At 34.9% G+C, this 19,057-nt stretch overlaps 3 protein-coding genes across 3 annotated transcripts; all 3 read left to right on the forward strand.

Moving 5' to 3' along the window:
- The first annotated feature begins 4,351 nt into the window (after positions 1–4,351).
- LOC120152382 lies at positions 4,352–7,975 on the forward strand. The gene is made up of 5 exons (XM_039164607.1): positions 4,352–5,067; positions 5,721–6,184; positions 6,495–7,040; positions 7,131–7,498; positions 7,592–7,975. Exons 1-5 carry the CDS (start codon positions 4,352–4,354, stop codon positions 7,973–7,975), a joined length of 2,478 nt encoding a protein of 825 aa, XP_039020538.1.
- Positions 7,976–8,074: 99 nt separating this feature from the next.
- Positions 8,075–8,479, forward strand: LOC120152383. The gene has a single exon (XM_039164608.1). The coding sequence runs from the start codon at positions 8,075–8,077 to the stop codon at positions 8,477–8,479; it is 405 nt and encodes a 134-aa protein (XP_039020539.1).
- Positions 8,480–9,506: 1,027 nt separating this feature from the next.
- Positions 9,507–10,826, forward strand: LOC120152403 (mitogen-activated protein kinase kinase kinase 18-like). Its single transcript, XM_039164624.1, has one exon. It carries the CDS (start codon positions 9,589–9,591, stop codon positions 10,642–10,644), a length of 1,056 nt encoding a protein of 351 aa, XP_039020555.1. The 5' UTR covers positions 9,507–9,588; the 3' UTR covers positions 10,645–10,826.
- Positions 10,827–19,057: the final 8,231 nt, after the last annotated feature.

Consider the following 19,057-nt stretch of genomic DNA (forward strand, 5'->3'; position numbering starts at 1 on the left):
TTAACATAATCGAATAACTATGTGTGCATGGATTCAAATATCATCTCACCTTACTATTTTCAAATCTAATTTCCTTTTAAATACTAAAATTACCTGACTTCTATAATGATAATCTAAGGGGTTTATGAATTATGATCATTTAGTCCTCGATAACAATTCTGTCTCTAATAACCTTCTCTAAATCTTGTCTCGAAATATAAAAGTTACTATTTTCCTTTCTTGCTCCAAAATAAAAGAAAATAACACAATATATATATATATATCATACTTTATGAATCAATTCCATTTAACCAAAAATATCTAATTTTCCTTTTTTTCATAAAAAACAAAAAAAATATTGTAAATAATTTACACTTTACCACTCAATTCAAAACTAACAAGAACAATAAGTACCGGTTATTTGTTAATGTTATTCCCTCCACATATGGATGAAGGGGCGGGTGGGACAGTGACCTTTAAAAATTTAAAATTATTGTATATTTTTGTTTTTTGAAGTATTTTTTTTAAAAAAATCTATTTTCGACTCCTGAAATTTTATAAATTTAAGTTCGTCTCTTAAATTTTATAAGTTTAAATTCATAGTTGATATAAAATCTTGTGTCCGTACCCGATTCTCTCTAATTATCTAAGTTTACTCTTTTAGGCCAAAATTATGATTTTGCTCTTAGTACTATATAACTTTTACAATTTAATTCAGAATCTCATACTAAAACTTATTCATTAGAGACATTATAGATTAATATAATATTTTATTTATTCTATCAATATTGATATATTAATAATACTCTTAATATATGACATTTAATTTTTTTAGAGCGTTACACATATATTATTTAATAATATGAATAAAAGTATTTTCAGATGAGATTTATAGTAATGTTGACTTATAAATAAACATGAAAAACAACTCCTTTAAAACATTTTTCTAAAGTCGATTTGTAAGTAAATGTGCAAATCTGATGCAATTCCATTTTGATTGTAAAAAAAATTGCAAATCAATTCCTTTAGATACATCATTTGAAATTAAAATAAAAAGTATTAAAAAAATAATCAGGTGTGTATGTAAATCAATTTGGATTGTGCAGGCGAACCATTTTATATACCTTTGTAAATAAGAATTAAAATTATTTTTCTTTCTATTTTTCCCCAAGCTGTTGGAATACAAAGTATTAAATTGATTTGAGAGTTATAATGCATAAATACCTTAAAATATATAATTTAATAAAAAAACACACATATACTTTTATATTTTGGATTGTATAAATATTAAATTTAAATTAAATTTATGAAATGTTATGTGGAAAATTTATATAAATGAAACATTTAAAATAAAATAATAAATTTAAAAAAATAACCACGTTTTAGTTAACTTGTCATGTGTTAAAAGTTTAAATTTTGGGTTTTTTTCATATAATAATATAAATTGGGCTGAATTCGAAATATTCTATAGTGTGACATTAATTTAATGCTGGTATTAGAAAAGAGCAATAAACAAATTTAAAATTATGACATGAATCAATGGATCTCAATAGTTAAAAAATTGGATGTAATTTTCAGAGATCCTAAGTTCGAACACCAATAACTATCCGATACATTTAAATATTCATCGTAAAATAATTAAAAAATCTTTATGACAAATATTATCTTTATAATTATTATAGATTAATAAAAAAAACGTGAGCTTTAACGGAAAGGGAGGCAATGCAATCAATCAGCCTTTAATTAATTTGTGGGTTTTCCTACCTTACCTACACCTAATGAGTAAATTACACCTATCATCTACCCTCTCAAGACTTTTTTTAGTTGCCTTAATATATGTAGGCCAATGAGATATGTTTGGTTTTAGTTCTTAAAATTTTCAGTTAAATTAAATTAATTTATTAAAAACAATAAATTTATCAAGTTTAATGTTAATTATTTTAATGGCATGTTCCACTTATATAATAATAAAAAAATTGTTTTACATTAATTTAGAACGACTGCGTACACGATTAATTATCTCATTTTTTGTTTATTGAATATATTCTTATTTTTTAATATTAATATCGATAGTCTATTTTCAATCATCTAACTATCCAAAATCAAAATATTTTTTTACATGGTGTGACTAGCTCTTTCTACCGCATTATTGTATCTATTTATCGATACTAACGTTAGAAATTTAATTGTGTTACGTAAATAATTTAAATTGTTTTAAAATTAATAGAAACATTTGAAAATAGTGAAATATAAAAAAATTGTAAAAGCTATAAAAAATTTAGTTCTTAAAAAATATTAAAATAAACACAAAGAAAATTAAATAATATTAATTTAAAGACTAAGTAGAATAAAAATATTTAAAAATTGAAATAACTTTCTTAGAAAAAAAATGAAGATTAAAAATATCATTTATTTATTTTGGTGCTATAGACTGGTAAATCGGGCATCTTTTTCGTGCGACGTTTGATTTATTGCATATTTTTTTATTATTGTTGACATGATTTTTCCCTTTCAGTTAAATGACTTGAAAAACATGCACATTTAAGCAATGTTAAACCCCACGCCATTCCTTTTCGAGACCTTCACTATTTTACTTGGATCTCTTTAATTTTCAAAATATATTTTTGAAGAAAAATAAGATACATAATTTTGGTGGATTTTCTAATTTTAGTAAATTATAATTTAAAAATCTTTTTTAAGAAGAAAAGATATATCCTATAAAAGTTATAATTAATATAAATATCTCAAAAAGAAATGGCCAACCGATCTTCTTTTTGCCCTCACATGGACCATGAATGGTTGTAATTTTGTTTTTAACAAAGTTGCAACTCTAAAGTATTAAATTATATTGTAATATTATTTATCTATGTTCCTTAAATAATATAATATATATTTGTAAATTATATAATTAATTTTAAAATATTCATAATATCAAGTGATCAATATTATTTTTATAATACTTTAATACCTATAACTAGGGATGACAAACGGGCGGGTCGGGTGCGGATACCCCCTCCCCCATCCTCATACCCACTTAATATTTTTAAATCCACCACCCGCCGACTACTCATGATGGGTAAAATTTTTCAAATCCACACCCGCCACGCAGGCACATTCTTAAATCCATCCCCACACTCACTACCCAACTGGAGACGTACCCGGCTAGACCCGCCTGACAGCAACCTTAAGTTATACATAAGCAACAAACATAAAACAAACACGTCCATTAAGAAACATAATAAAATAAACCAATGATTATCTGAGTTAAGTATTAACATAGATCTTAAAGTACATAAAACACCATAATAAAATACATAATTAAAGCCTAGAAACATAAATATTTTTGTTTTTTGGCACACATATATGACAAACCCTAAAATTATACCTAAATTTATAATGATCCAAAATTTAATGGGTATTTAGTGGGTGGGCGGATGTGGGGCAGGTGAATGCGGGGCGGGTAAGGTCTCAAACCCATCACCCGCCCACTACCTGCGACGGTTACCATTTTCTAAATCCACATTCGTCCACTACCCACTAAAGTTATACCCATCCCCGCTCCAATTGGAATGGATACGGTGCAAAATCCATGAAATTGTATCTGTTTGCCATCCCTACCTATAACTAGTGGCGACATGCCTTAATGAGTATGGATAAATATACACCTTGGATTTTTTTTTTCACTTATTTTATATAATAATTCTATGACATAGGTATAGAGATTATCTCTTAATGGCGTACGATAAGGTTTTTCTCTGGGTACACGTTAGCTAGGCTAATGAATCCTGAAAACCTCGTTCGTTTCTTCGGCGCGTTCAAGTCTTTCCTCTTTTTATTTTCATCTTATTTTCTGGGTGTTTTCTTCCTTCTGTCATTTTCGATGGATTGGAGGAAGCTTTTCGGTTGCTCTGAGGGACATGATTTGGAATTTCACCCGCCTAAGGTTTAGTATAGGGCTATCCCTGTTCGTCCACCTTCTGAGGTCTTCGATATTGGGATTGAAGAATGGAAGCTATCGCTCGTTGGTCAATTCCTTGGTGTTGTGCCTAATTTCGCTTCAATGCAACGCATCGTCAATAATCTATAGAAGAGGGCTCTGGAGGGCAGCAAAGTCCAAGTCAGTTTCGTAGGAAATAACCTTTATGTTTTCTCTTTTAATTCAGAATCAAATAGAGATTGGGTACTTGAAAGTGGACCCTGACATATCCTTAACAAACCCCTAATATTTAGGAAGTGGGAACCTAACTTGAAAAGGCTTCAATTTGACCTATCTCAAATTCCAGTATTGGTTCATATTTTTAATGTTCCCCTCGAGCTCTTCTCTAGAACTGGCTTGAGTTATATTGCCAGTGCCATAGGTTACCCCCTCTCTATGGATATAACTGCTGTAAAATCCCACTTGGAATATGCCAAAGTTTGTGTAGAAATAGGCGTTAACGATGTTATTCCCAAATTCGTTGACGTGGTTCTTAATGATGGTAAAACCACCTCTGTTGTGGTTGAGGTGCCTTGGTTCCCCTCTTGTTGTAGGAAATGTAGTGTCTTCGCTCATAGTGAGAAAAATTGCATCTCTCTGAAAAATCAACCTCTTGTTAAACAACAAGTTTGGAAAAAGAAAGAAGTCTCTAGTTCATCTCCAGTGTCTGAGCCCGCTGTTGGAGGCATTGAATTATTGCAAGAATCTGAACCTAATATCCCTAACAATGTTGTTGACACCTTTAAACATCTTGTTGATATTGTTGATGTTATTATTGAATCTACTGTAGAGGATTCTGCTGATAAATTACAAGATACAATAGCTCTTACCTGTGCTTCTAGTGAAGGAAATGATCCATCTCTTTCTAAAACTTCTGATGTTCATACTGATACTTTATCTAATTCTCAGTTTTCTAACTCAAAGAGGGGTAGGGGTAGACCAACAAAGAACAAATCCAAATTAGGTTTATCTGAATCAAATAACAGATTTACAGCTCTTAGTGTTGTTGATGATTATTCTTCTGTTCCTGAAGGCCAACAAAGAAAAATTAGACAAGCTTCCTTGGGAGTAGCCAGTATTGTTAATGACCTAAAACAGAAAAAGAAAGACAAGTTAGTCAAAGCAAAAAAATTCTGAGATGGATGGAGGTGGAGGTTCCCTTACTTCTCTTTCCCAATGATCTGTGGATTCTGGAATATTAGAGGACTTAATTGTCCTCATAAACAAGCTAGTGTCATTAGAAGAGCTAATATAAATAAAATTAATGTCCTTTATCTGCTAGAAACAAGAGTGAAAGCTGGTAAGTCTTTGAATATTCTTCAGAATAAATTTGCTAATTGGATTGTCTGTACAAATTATGACTATACCCACAATAGTCGAATCTGGATCTTATGGAGAAAGGGCATAGACTTCACCTTCTGTCATGCCTCTAATCAATGTATCACCATCAAAGGCTCCCATTCTAGTATGCCATTTATCATCACTGTAGTTTATGGTAGTAATGATGGTAGAGAAAGAAGACTTCTTTGGCAGTAATTAAAGGATTTGGACAGAAACCTAGGTCACTTGCCTTGGATCATAGGTGGTGATTTTAACATCATTTTGAACCCCAATGAGTCTTCTGATTTTGAACTACTTGGTCCTTCTTCCTCCTCTAATATGATAGATTTTCAGGATGTCGTTTCTGAACTTGATTTTTTGACCACCCCTTTTTTGGCCCAACTTTTTCTTGGAGCAACAAACAACAATATTCTTTCCTTACCAGGAAACTTGATAGAGTCCTTATTAATCACCATTGGGTTAATTCCTTTCATTCTTCCCAGGTTGAGTTGCTTGTACCTGGAATCTCATACCATTGCATGGCTCTTCTCTGGACCCACAAAGAAGTGCAGGCTAATAGACCAAAACCCTTCAAGTTTTTTAACTTCTGGGCCCATCACTCAAATTTTCTTAATATTGTTGAGCAATCTTGGAACAATCCTGCTATGGGAAACCCTATGCAAAAACTTTCCTTTAAGCTCAAGCGTCTTAAAACTCATCTTAGAGCCCTTAACAACTCTTTCTACAGTGATTTTTCCACTCGGGTTAAGCTTAAGAAAGATGAACTGGAACAACAACAGCTCAAACCCCTCAAAGGTGAAGCTGGGTATGATTTGGAAATTCCCTTACAAAAGGATCTAAAGTCTCTTGAAGATGCTGAAGCTATGTTCTTAAAGCAAAAAAGCAAAGGTCCATTGGATTAAAGAAGGTGATAAATGTACCAAATTCTTCCATTATGCTTTTGCCCTTAAAAATAAAAGAGATACCATTAGACTTCTTATTGATGACCAGGGGAACAGACTGGAAACTTTTGAGGCTATGTCCACTGAGGTGATCAATTTCTTCACAAATTCTATTAGCACTCCTGACCCTCTGGTTAAATTCACTGATCCTAATATTCTCAAAGACCTTCTTCAATCTTCATTGCCTTCAGATCTCTCTGCTGACCTTATTAAAGATATTTCTCAAGATGAAATTAAATAAGGATTCTTTTATCAAGGTAATGACAAAGACCCTAGCCCTGATGGGTACACCCCTCTCTTCTTTAAAAAGCCTTGGGTTATTATTGGGGATGATACCTCTACTGCCATTAACTATTTCTTCAGGGAATCCTTCTTACTTCCAGCTTTTAATGCTACCACAATAGCATTGATTCCTAAGATTCCTAATCCTAGTAAGGTCAAAGACTTTAGACCTATCTCTTGTTGTTCTGTGGTGTATAAAGCCATATCTAAAATTCTGGTTAATAGAATGTCCAGACTTCTCCCAGACCTCATCACTCTTAATCAATCTGCATTTATTAAGGGCAGATCCATCGTTGATAACACTCTTCTGGCTCAGGAATTAGTGAGAGGCTATAATAGGAAGAATATCTATCCTCGTTGCTCATTGAAAATTGACCTCCACAAAGCTTTCGACTCTCTTAGCTGGGATTTTATCTCTGTTGTTTTAAAAGCTATTGGTTTTCCTTCTCTCTTTATTTCATGGATTGAAACTTGGTATTCTACTGCAAGCTTCTCAATTTCCTTAAATGGGAGCCTTATTGGTTATTTTAAAGAAGCAATGGGAGTTAGGCAAGGGGATTGAGTTTCTATTAATGTTCTGTCTAAGCTCTTGAACTTGGCTGCCACTAAAGGTTTGATTGGTTATCATCCCAAATGCAAACGTATTGGTCTTACTCATCTTTCATTTGCTGATGATCTCTTAATTTTCTATAAAGACACTGTGGATTCTGTCATTGGGGTCACTTCTGTCCTTGATTCTTTTTATGAGATGCCTGGCATTAAATTAAATGCTTCCAAATGTGATTTCTTTTCTGCTGGCATTTCTTATTCAACTCTTGAAGAACTGAAATTGATTACTGGTTTCAAATTAGGCAGTTTTCCTATTAGATATATGGGCATTCCTTTGGTCACAAGGAAAATTTCAGAAAATGATTGTTCAACCCTTATTGACAACATTAAAGCTCGGTTGAATAATTGGTCTGGGAAGTTTTTAAGTTATGTTGGTAGACTGGAGCTTGTTCGAGCTATTTTATTTAGCATTTCTAATTTTTGGTGTAGGTAACTTTTCTTGTCGTACTCTGTCATTAAAAAGATAGAGCAGTTATTTTCAAGATTCTTTTGGAAAGGGGCTGACAAGCCAGTTGCTAGTGCTGGAGTGAGCTGGCAGAAAGTCTGCCAACCTAAATCAGAGGGTGGTCTCGACCTTAAAGACATGAAATCATGGAACAAAGCTTGCATGATGATTCACATAAAGAAAATTTTGGCTGGGGAAGGTTCTTTGTGGGTGGCTTGGTTAAGGAATTACATATTCAATGCTAATGATTTCTGGATTGTTGCTATTAAATCAAACATGAGCTTGAACTTAAAACAGATCCTCAAATTAAGGTTTGAAGCCTCCTCTATTTTGTCATCTGATACTACAAATGTTAGTGATATCTGGAATGAGATTAGGGTAAAGAACCCTAAAGTTCAATAGCACTCTTTGCTTTGGTTCCCTCTTTTCATACCTAAGCATAGTCTTATAGTCTGGATGTCATTTCTTGACAGACTTCCTACTAAAGAAAGACTTCATAAAATGGAGACTGTTAATGACAACCACTGCATTTTATATGCTGCTGCAATGGAAACTAGGAATCATTTATTCTTCGAGTGCCCCGTTGCTTCCTCTTTATGGTCTGCTCTTTTTTCTATCAATGGATTACGGTTTAGACATCCTTCTTGGGTTGCACTCTTTAGTTGGGCAGCTGCGCTTTGGAAGGGTAAATCCCTTCTAACTTCTATTATGAAAGTTTCTTCGAATGCCTTAATTTACACCATATGGAAGGAAAGAAACAAGAGGCTTTTTCAAGGTCATTCATCTACTGTTGAAGAAATGTTCAATGCTATCAAGGAAATTGTTGGTATTCATCTAAGGGGAAGAACTATTAGTAGATTAGACTATGTTAATATTACTATTTGTAACCAATGGAGTATAGTTTGATGGGTTGATTGCCTTTTGTTTTGGGTGATCCTTGTATTTTTGAACTATATTGTTTTGTAGCAGTCAACTGCTATTGAGTAATAAAATTTAATTATCCAAAAAGAAATCTATGACATTAATATTTATGTATGTGTCAGTTCATAATTTTTTTTTTTGTAAATTCAAAACGATTTACAATACATATAACATAATTAATTATTTAATTTAATATACAACACTAAAATAATATCAAGTTATTGCATTTCTTTTTCTTCAAGTGACATGGAGAAATTGTGTACCTTACGCATTGAAATTAGAAAGAGACTGAGAGAGACCCACAATCACCAAACCTCACTTTTCATGTCAAAACTAAATCGTTTTTAAATACAAGTTATTTTCAATGGTTATATTTATATATTATATGTCGGCATCATAAGTTTTAAACTTCACCAATCACAATAAGTCAGTAAATACCATATAAAATTTATAATTTAATTGAAAAAGGAACATAAATTAAAATAAATTGTAGCATTAAAAAGTTCACCTTTAATGTATTAAGAGGAACACATATATTTATTTCTACATTAAAAATATAATATTTTTTATTAATTTGAAGTAAGTATAAGATAATATTTGTTTAAAAAAACTCTTAATATTTTAATATTGAATGTTTACAACCTTTGACATCTATAATATTTGAATCCGAATATTTAAAAAAATAATAACAATTTTTTTACCACGAAAGACACTTAATTCGTGAAAAAAATGAGTTTTAAATATCCACGTAGGTGAAAATATTCGGGGATTTGCCATATCCACCACGTTTTAAAAACTGGGGTTAAGCTGTTTTTTTCATATCAAAATTTTGAAAAAAAATCGAATTATAAAAAAAACCCCGAAACGTCACGTGCATTAATTAGAAGAAAATTGAATTTTCACACTTAATAAATAAAAGTCCATCTCCTAGTCCATATATAAAAGCACTCTCCGCCACCATAATTCCCTGCGAACCCTGATTCTGTCACTCCTCAATTCCTTTCTTTCTCCCAAAGAAAAAAAACCCTACGGTTTCTTCCAAAACCCCAAACCGAAAAAAACTGAGTTCTTTGGGTTGAGGTTGGGAGATTCAAATGGAGTGGGTTCGCGGGGATGCTATTGGATATGGAAGTTTCGGCACTGTCAATTTGGTTGTACCAAGAAAAGGTTTCCCAATTTCTCCATTAATGGCGGTCAAGTCATGTGATGCCATCCACTCTGTTTCTCTCCAGAACGAGAAGGAAGTGCTTGAAAAACTCGGGTTTTGCCCGCAAATCATCCGTTGTTTCGGCGACGATTATACCGTCGAGAATGGAAAGAAGTTCTATAATATGTTCTTGGAGTACGCTAACAAAGGAAGCTTGGCCGATCAGGTGAAGAAAAATGGCGGGAACATGATGGAATCCGATGTTAGACGATACGTTAAGTCGATACTGAAAGGGCTGAGTTTCGTTCACGCCAGAGGGTTTGTTCACTGTGATATTAAGCTTCAAAATATTCTCTTGTTTGGTAATGGTGATGTGAAGATAGCTGATTTTGGTTTGGCGAAGAGAAACGGGGAAGAAATACAGAGGATGGAAATCAGGGGAACCCCTTTGAATATCGCACCAGAGTCTGTTAATGGGTGCGATTATGATTCGCCGGTAGATATATGGGCCCTTGGATGCGCCATTGTCGAGATGTTTACCGGGAAACCGGCTTGGAATTTCAAACCAGGGACGAACGTGGCGGCTTTGTTGATTCGAATTGGGACTAGCGATGAATTGCCGAGGATTCCTGGAGATTTATCCGATGAAGGAAAAGATTTTCTTGGAAAGTGCTTCGTTAAGGACCCGAAGAAGAGATGGACGGCCGAGATGCTCCTCAATCATTCTTTCATGGCTGACGATGAAGAAGAAGAAGAAGAAGAAGAATCAACGTCTCCAAATTGTTATTTCGAAGAATTTTCAGAGTCACCGAGATGTCATTTCGATTTCCCAGGATGGGTTTCAAAACAATCAACGGCTTCTCAACCAATTTTCCAGGAAAATTCAAGGATCGGATCTTCGTTTTCTAGCCACATTCCATCACCTTCGGATCGGATTCATCGATTGGCTTGTGACGAGGCACCGAATTGGTCAGTTTCGGAAGGCTGGATCACCGTGAGATAATTAATTTTGACGGCTTTGATGCAATTGGTGATGATTTTTATTGTTAATGATTAGAGAGAAAAAAACAGAGTTGACTGACATTTAATTTTTTGGTGATTGAAGAGTTCTGATTGGCTATTCACTGGCCACAGATTGTATATACCATTCTTTATTGAAACTTGGTAATTTTGTTTTGCATGAAATTTATATACTCTCAAGTTGTTAAGAATGTGTGGGTAAATTGTTCATCTAACTTTGAGGGTCAGTCTACCAATCCTTGTGTTTTGCTTTGAAACTCTAACAGTTGACTTCTTTAGTTTCAAAAGTACATGGTTTTGTTAATTTTTTAAAATATAAACCAAAGTTTATATAAGTTATTTTACTTTATTGACTTGTACATCAATGAGATGAATATGTGCATTGTAAACTGGATTCGCATGTGAAAACATTGAAACTTGTGCTTGTTTTCTTGTAGAAATTGATTGTTGTTTTGTACAAACTCCAAATACCAGATAGATTGGCTGCCACCATTGGCATCTCAATGTCAACTTTTTCTGGGTTATGTTCGATATCATGAAAACTACACTAACAACATGAATATCATTGTGGTTTAGAAATAAATAAATGAATGAGAAACGTAACCAAGTGTTTCTCGCCGACACCAATGTTTGGATTACCTGTCCCCAAACTCATGCCGTCGGTGGTGGGTTTATCAAAATTCCTTCACCTAATCAAATGATTTTTGCTTAATCTTAGATCTTAATTTCATAAAAGCTTTTGCCTTCTAGAAACAAGCGATGAGCATTAGTTTGTTGTGAAGTTACAAAATCGATAGCTGAGACTTTAATTAAATTAATAATGGGAATGGGTTGGGTGAGTTGGTAAAATGGGTAGGGTTAGGTCCCTTGCCCCACACCCATAAAACAGGCATATTCTTTGGTTTTCAATTCAAAGATGCTTTATCTTCACCACCAAACTTCAAGTTTGGAGATTGATAAAACGCCTACCACGTGAGCAAATTGAACCTTCAATTCTTTACTTCTTGGCTACACCTTCTTTAGGTTTACGTTAATAAAGTTGAAGGTTTTTTGGTCCTTGGAAATGTTGTTTTAAGGCCACTTCAATGTGGGTTTTTTTTCCAATACCCCTGCGATTAAATTAATTGGTCCAATAAGTTGCATTCGAATTTATTTTGTAATCTACAGTAAATATTACAGTGCATCACAAACTCCTCAAATCGAGGTAACGAGTTTATCAATAATTATTTTTAAATGGTCCCTAGTTAGTGGATCCCACATGAGTAAATATTATAATATATTTGTAGGGACTCGTCACGTCCCATGAGAAGTAGTTTCATTTTTTAAATTTAGTAAATAATTAAAAAAAATCAGAGAAACTCATCTCGTCGAGGTGACGAGTTCCACTTGAATCTAAAAAACTAATCGTTTATAATCATTATGCAACGGGCAGCTACAACGGTCAATTTATAACTCTCACCTCGATGTGACAAGTTCGGTTGGATTTTTGAAAAAATAGTCGTTGGGTTTTGGGTATAAATAGGGGTTTGTGATTTAGGATTTTTATTGTGTTATTGTTAAGAAAGAATTGAGAAAAATTCATATTTTTTGAAAAGTCCCCGAAAAATGTCTACACAAGATAAAATGTTACACCTTGATGTTGTCCATATTTCTTCCTTGAACTCGGTCTGGAAGAAGAATGAGACATTCGTCAACGATGAATGACATCGAGAGATCTGCATCAGCGGATTATTATATATCTATAACAATATGGGTTGTATCCAGTCACATTTATGTGTGGTTTTAAGGTGAACCCGACATTGATTTTCGCTCTGATTGAATGTTGGAGGCTCGAGACGTATACTTTCCATTTTTGAGTGGTGAAGTAATTACGTTGGAAGATGTCACTTACCAACTCAATGTTTCAGTTAATGGTGTGACACTAATGAGGCACAAAGATTTCAACCGATTTGATATTGTTCAAATAATTTCGGGGAAGATGCCACCACTAGAGATCTTAGACGGGTAGCAAATACAGATCATTTGGTTGGAGTTTGAATTTAATGTGACTAACGACTCTACGGATGAGGAGGTCATATTTGCAGCCAAAATGTATCTTCTCCAATTGATTGGAGGGATATTGTTATTTGATAAATCTGGTAATTTGGCACACATTCAGTATCTTCCATACTGGATAACTTTACTGGGTGTCGTAATACTAGTTGGAGCTCGACCATTTTTGCATTTTTATACCAGAACTTTGCAAGGCTACAATCATTGAAAGAGATCAAAAAGTCGATGTTGATGGTTGTCTAGTCTTGCTACAGTCTTGGGCATGGTATCAATTCCCCTTTTTTATGCCAATTACATCAGCCTCGTTGAGTTTCTTTTGGCTGAAAGGTAATTTTTTAACTTTATTTTTTAAGAAAATTTTTATATTAATTTTCCTTTTTTTATTATTTATTTATTATATTATATAGATGACGACATAAAATTACTGAGACCAAGTTGTCGGGTGCAAATAAAACTGATATACGAATGAATATCAATATCGCCAGTCGACATATGACAAATTACTAACTTTTATATTATTTTTTATAGTAATTTTTATTTATACTACCTTTTATAATTGATGTTTACAGTTTTCTTAGATCCCGTATTGTGACGATGAGATCCAACGGTTACTTCCATTGAGATTTTTATGATTGTTGAGATGTACGATGTAGATAAAGTGTTGCGATAGTTTTCCTCTCATTAACCAATTCCTATGCAAATATTTGATATGAATACGCTCCATAAGATTGATACACGTGGGAAGCATAAAGATAATTGGTTGGGGAAACAAGTTGTATACATTAAACAATAGAATGAACAACATTTATATGTACCTATGCGTTTTGAAATTATATATGTTGACCTTGATTTTGACATTTCTCCTTTCCTTTGAAATTATGAAGAAAATGAGAAACCATATTTAACAACACCATAAGAGTGGGAATAATGGGAACAAATGAAGGCCAAGTTCGCAAAGGGAAAGAAAACATAATCATAGACATCTTCGTCTTTTGCTTATGACGAGTATTTTGCATCTCCGACCAATTATGGATTTTATCCTCCATATCATGCTTTAATGGAGAGTTAGACGAATTGGGTTGGAGGTTCATAGGATATAATACAAAACACTCAAGAATCTTCGACAAAAACATGCAGGTGAGGATGACTAGGATCATATTATATATGGTCAACAAAGGGATTTCGATGACCAAGTCGAGTTAATGACGACAATGATGACGTCAAATACCTTAAGCATTCCGTCATCTTATTTCGAATGTGGATCTCAAAGTGGAGTGATGTTCAGTACTCCTCCTGTTGAAAAAAGAAAACGATGACGAAAACGATCAAGGTGTACGACCACGATGTACTCAGTGAGTCCCTCCCTATTATCATTCGAACACTCCTCAACATCTTCAAGAGTTAATGAAAATATAAAACTATAAGAACTTTTATTATTATTTTTTAATAAAATTATTTTTAAATTATTTATTTTTTAAATTAAATTCAACAAAACTCATCACCTCGACGTGATAAGTTTCAACGGTAATTTTTTTTAAATTCAAAAGTTACATGTTGTCTAACAATTATTTTATTTTTAAATTTCAAGGTAACTCGTCACCTCAACGTGATGAGTTTCTCTATTTTTTTAATTTTACTTTATTTTTTAATTATTTATGAATTAAAAATTGCTTCCCAAGAGACTCGTTACGTCGAGGAAATGAGTCTATGTAAATATATTATAATATTAGTCCACATGGGGATTATTGACTAAGTACCATTTAAAAATAAATTTCGGCTAAACTCATCACATCGACTTGATGAGTTTTTGCTGCACTGTAGCATTTACCGTAGATTGCAAAATAAATTCGGGCATGGGCTATTGAGCCAATTAATTTACCAGTCTAGGGTATTGGGCCAAAAAAACCCTTGTACGTGAACCTCAATTTTGGTTTCAATAAGATACTAGTGAATTGGGTCAAGCCGATTCCAGTTAGCCCAAAGATTAAAGAATCTAGCCTCCCCTTTGCATTTCAACATTTCACGTTATTATTTTTCAGAATAATTAAGTCTTTAAGTGATAGTCACACTTTTTTAAATAATCACTTCATTATTTTTAACTAAAAATGATAAATAAACTCCTGGGTTTTTTGTCTCAGTTTTTTAGGATCTTGTTTTGTGTTAGGGTCTGTTGTTTGCATGGTTAGCAGTCCTCAATCAGTTGTCATACGGTCCTCAACCGGCTGTGAGGGTAGTCGGGAATCATCCTCTAGAGAAATTTGGTTCCCCGAATAGTGGGATTGTGTCAAATAATCTGGCTGGATTGGAATGTTCGATTTGTCCTGATTTTGGTACACCCGTGGGAGGTGTGACTGCATAGCTGGGAGAGATGAATCGGATGTGGGAAGGGCTTTTCATACCACATATGAATAAACTTTCTTATGTGGCCATGGTTGCAGACTTAGGTGTGGTGGATGATTCAGCCAAAAGTTTCTTTGAAAGGAATGACATTACCATCCAAGAGGGCATGTGGTGGTGGATAGAAGCGGCTCTTATCCTATCATCACCTTCTCCGATGGGATTCATGATGTCATTGATGAGAATATGAAGATATTAACTATTGTGTGTTTCTTAGGGAGGACTTTTGGGTACCATGCGTTGTGCAATAAAATTCAACTTCTATGAAAACCGTAAGGACATATTCAGTTGATCGATCTTGACAAGGGTTATTTTTTGGTGAAGCTGAACTGCGAAAGTGATTACAATATAATCTTGACGGAGGGTCCGTAGGTGATGTTTGGTAGTTATCTAATGGTTCAACCATATAGCCGGAGCTTTTCTACATCTGAAAACCACCCGTCTCAAGTAGTCATATGGATTTGCCTCCCAGGTTTACCGTATCATTACTATACGAAATCTCTGTTTGGTTTGGTAGCTGCTGAAATTGGAAAAGTGGTCAAGGTATATTATAATACCAATGCGGTGGGGAGAGAGAAATTCGCTAGATTAGCGGTTGTGGTAGATCTCAACAAATCATTGTTACTATGTATTGGTATTGATGGTTTCATCTAACAAATTGAGTATGAGTGATTACAGTCTATTTATTTCAAATTTGGAGTTTATGTTCACCTTCAGGATTCTTGCGGTAATCAGGTGGCTACAAAAAAACCTATGAGAGATATTTCCGACCGTCCGAAGTGATTGGAGGAAGTGTCGACAACAAGGAATACACGTGAGGACTTCTATGGACCATAGATTGTAGTAGTTGTACTCAACATACCCCTAGCAGAAGGGGCCAACCAAAGGAACTTCATAACGTGGAAAGTCAGGTTTCGATATCCTTCATAGTTTGGACAAGGAGAATGTTGGAACAAAAACTAACAAGGACACCGCTAACAGATTAACTGCTGATAACCTTAAGAGGATAGTTGAACGATCATCAAAAGGTAAAGTCCCTATCTCAGATATTGCGTCCCAGCAAGGCTCAAGTAAGCAACGTGATGCTTCTAGGAAAGATTATTTGAACTCTACTCCTCTCAAGATTACTCCTTTTAGGGAGGCCTTGCAAGAAATTTTGGTTAATGCTCTAAACAATCGGGAGAACTTAGTGGGATAGTCAAGCAATTTTTATGTGGAGCCTGCTACCCTGGGAATGGATGCCCAGATCAAGCGACATGAACCAACAATCTCAGGTAATCACTCCACTGTTTCAGTTATTAAGGTAGGTAGAAACAAGTCTATCTCTGGTCGAAGGTGTAATGATGTAGGAAAACTAGGTATGCGTAGGACTGAACGTGAGGATACCTTGAAAATATCAAGTATTAAAAAATCTGTAGCTTCTAATCGTCTAAATCACCCATTATTTTTTAATTGGGTTCAAGCGGCTGTAGCGAAAGTGGAGACTCAGGTTTGTTGTCTTGTTCAACAACCAGTGCATGTACTCCAATCGGTTATGTATGTCAACCCGAATGGGGTAGGTCTGATAAATGTCGAGGTGACCATCGGGTCTAGTGATACTCGGGTCCAAGCGGACCATCAATCCTAAGTTTATTAAATGATTGATCTCTTTTTTTAGAATACCCAGAGGGTGGTTAGGCCGACTTATTATCACCATTTTAAACGTGTGATGAGAGACCATAACCTGGCGGTTGTGGCCTTAATGGAAACCAGGACTAGTGATTGTAAAGCGGACAAGATTATCCATGGACTAGTTTTTTCTAATTCTTTCTAGGTCAAAGCTCAGGGATTCAATGGAAGGATTTGGCTGCTTTGGTCGGATGTTGTTCAAGTGAATATTCTATCAATTTCGAACCAATTCATTCATTCAAGGGTTTAAGTGATGGGAGAGGTTTCATCGGTGTTTGTTACTGCGATTTATGCCAGTCCAATTATGCCTATCCATAATGGGAAGTGTTGGTGTTCCTTAATCCAGGCTCTGTAGCTTTTGGGGGAGATTTTAATGCGATCCCCCGACCTTGTGAGTGTCGAAGGGGAGTCTCTTCCCGAGATGGGACTGGTAAAGGTTTTGCTCAGTTTGTGTTTGATTCGCTCTTTTGGAGGTTGGCTTTTGGGGAGTTACGTTTACTTGGGTAAGGGGATCTATTTATTAATGCCTAGACCGATGCCTTGTTAATTCGGCGTGGTTTGACTGTTTTGAGGGCTCGATCGTATTACATTTGGATCGATTAGGTTCGAATCACTGTCTAATTCTACTTCGGTCACAAAGGTCTGTTCGTCTCCCCAATAAAGTCCCCTTTCGTTTCGTGTTTGCATGGCAAAGGGTTGGAGTTGGAGAAAAGTAAAAAAAAAAGGGTGGGGTCAAGCCGAATTATAATTCAACAAAGGGAGTAATTTTTCAGCAAAGGGGCACTCAATTCGGTGTCTCAATATTTTAATTAAAATATTTTTGGGTTAATTATTTTTTAGCCACTGCACAGTTTAGGGTATTTATAAGATTAGTCCTTAAGTTTCAACTATAAATACCCTAGTTCATTTAGCTTCAAAATCATCCCAAAATCTTCCAGTTCTCTCTCAAGTGTATTTTGTAAACACTTGTAATTTTTTCTCTATAGTAAAAGATCTGCAGCAGTCCGGAGACGTAAGCACAATTGGCTGAACTCCGTTATCAATTTTTCGGGTATTATTTTTTCCGTTTTTATTTCGTATTCTCACTAATCTGGCTATAGGGAAATTACTTGTACTCGGTTTATTTCCTAACAATTGGCATCAGAGCTTTTGGTTGTGAATTATGTCAATTTTTTACGAGGTTACTATTCCGGGTACTATTCACATGAATAGTAAAATTCGGTCGGCGATACGAGTTTGTCGACGGAGGTGTTCTAATACACGGCGGTTCGTAGAAATTGTCAGAAACGATCCAAACGAAGCCAGATTCGAGTGAGAGCGATGACTGCAGACGAAGGGAATGTGAAAATTGAAAAGTTCGATGGTACGGACTTTGGATTTTGGAAGATGCAAATTGAAGATTTTCTATACCAAAAAAATCTATATCAACCCCTCTCAGGAAAACAACCAGAAGGCATGAAGAATGAAGACTGGGCTCTTCCCGACAGACAAGCCCTCGAAGTTATCCGACTGACGTTATCCCGCAATGTTGCTTTCAACATAGCAAAGGAAAAGACCACGGCGGGTCTTATGGCGGCTCTTTCCAGTATGCATGAGAAGCCATCGGCCTCAAACAAAGTTCATTTGATGAGGCGATTATTCAATTTGCAGATGACAGAAGGGGCATCGGTGGCACAACACCTAAATGAACTCAACACAATCACAACCCAGTTGAGTTCAGTGGAAATTGAATTCGATGATGAAGTTCGAGCTTTAATTCTCTTATCATCTCTACCAGACAGTTTGAATGCTACTGTTACAGCAGTCAGCAGTTCATCGGGAAACAGCAAATTAAAATTCGACGATGTTCGGGATCTGGTACTGAGCAAAGAAATTCGACGGAGAGAATCGGGTGAAGCATCAACCTCCTCAGCCTTGCACACGGAGTCTAGAGGGAGAACTTCAGAAAGAAATTCAAATCATGGCAGATCGAAATCCAGAAGGGGTAAATCAAGAACATGAAAGAAAGATTTTACCTGTTATAATTGTGGCAAGAAGGGTCACTTTAAAAGAGATTGTCGAGCACTGAAGAAAAATACCGGCGTACAGGAATCTGCCAACGTAACAGAGGAGACAGGTGATGCCATGATTCTAAGCATCAACAGTCCGATTGAATCATGGATCTTGGATTCAGGAGCATCTTTCCACTCTACCCCATGCCAAGAAATCATGGAGAACTATGTCAGTGGTGATTTTGGGAAGGTTCATCTAGCTGATGATGAAACCTTGAAGATCGTCAG

The sequence above is a fragment of the Hibiscus syriacus genome, unplaced genomic scaffold (assembly GCF_006381635.1).
Source record: "Hibiscus syriacus cultivar Baekdansim isolate YM2019G1 unplaced genomic scaffold, ASM638163v2 tig00111088_pilon, whole genome shotgun sequence".
In the NCBI taxonomy this organism is placed as follows: Eukaryota; Viridiplantae; Streptophyta; class Magnoliopsida; order Malvales; family Malvaceae; genus Hibiscus; species Hibiscus syriacus.

What these genes read in the sequence shown, in the direction of transcription:
- LOC120152382 (XM_039164607.1), top strand. Translation starts at nt 4,352, where the DNA reads ATGGATATAACTGCTGTAAAATCCCACTTGGAATATGCCAAAGTTTGT. An exon ending in AAACAGAAAAAGAAAGACAA is followed by an intron (nt 5,068 to 5,720) that starts GTTAGTCAAAGC and finishes TTTCCTTACCAG; the next exon opens with GAAACTTGATAGAGTCCTTA. An exon ending in CTTAAAGCAAAAAAGCAAAG is followed by an intron (nt 6,185 to 6,494) that starts GTCCATTGGATT and finishes TCTTTTATCAAG; the next exon opens with GTAATGACAAAGACCCTAGC.
- LOC120152383 (XM_039164608.1), top strand. Translation starts at nt 8,075, where the DNA reads ATGGAGACTGTTAATGACAACCACTGCATTTTATATGCTGCTGCAATG.
- LOC120152403 (XM_039164624.1), top strand. Translation starts at nt 9,589, where the DNA reads ATGGAGTGGGTTCGCGGGGATGCTATTGGATATGGAAGTTTCGGCACT.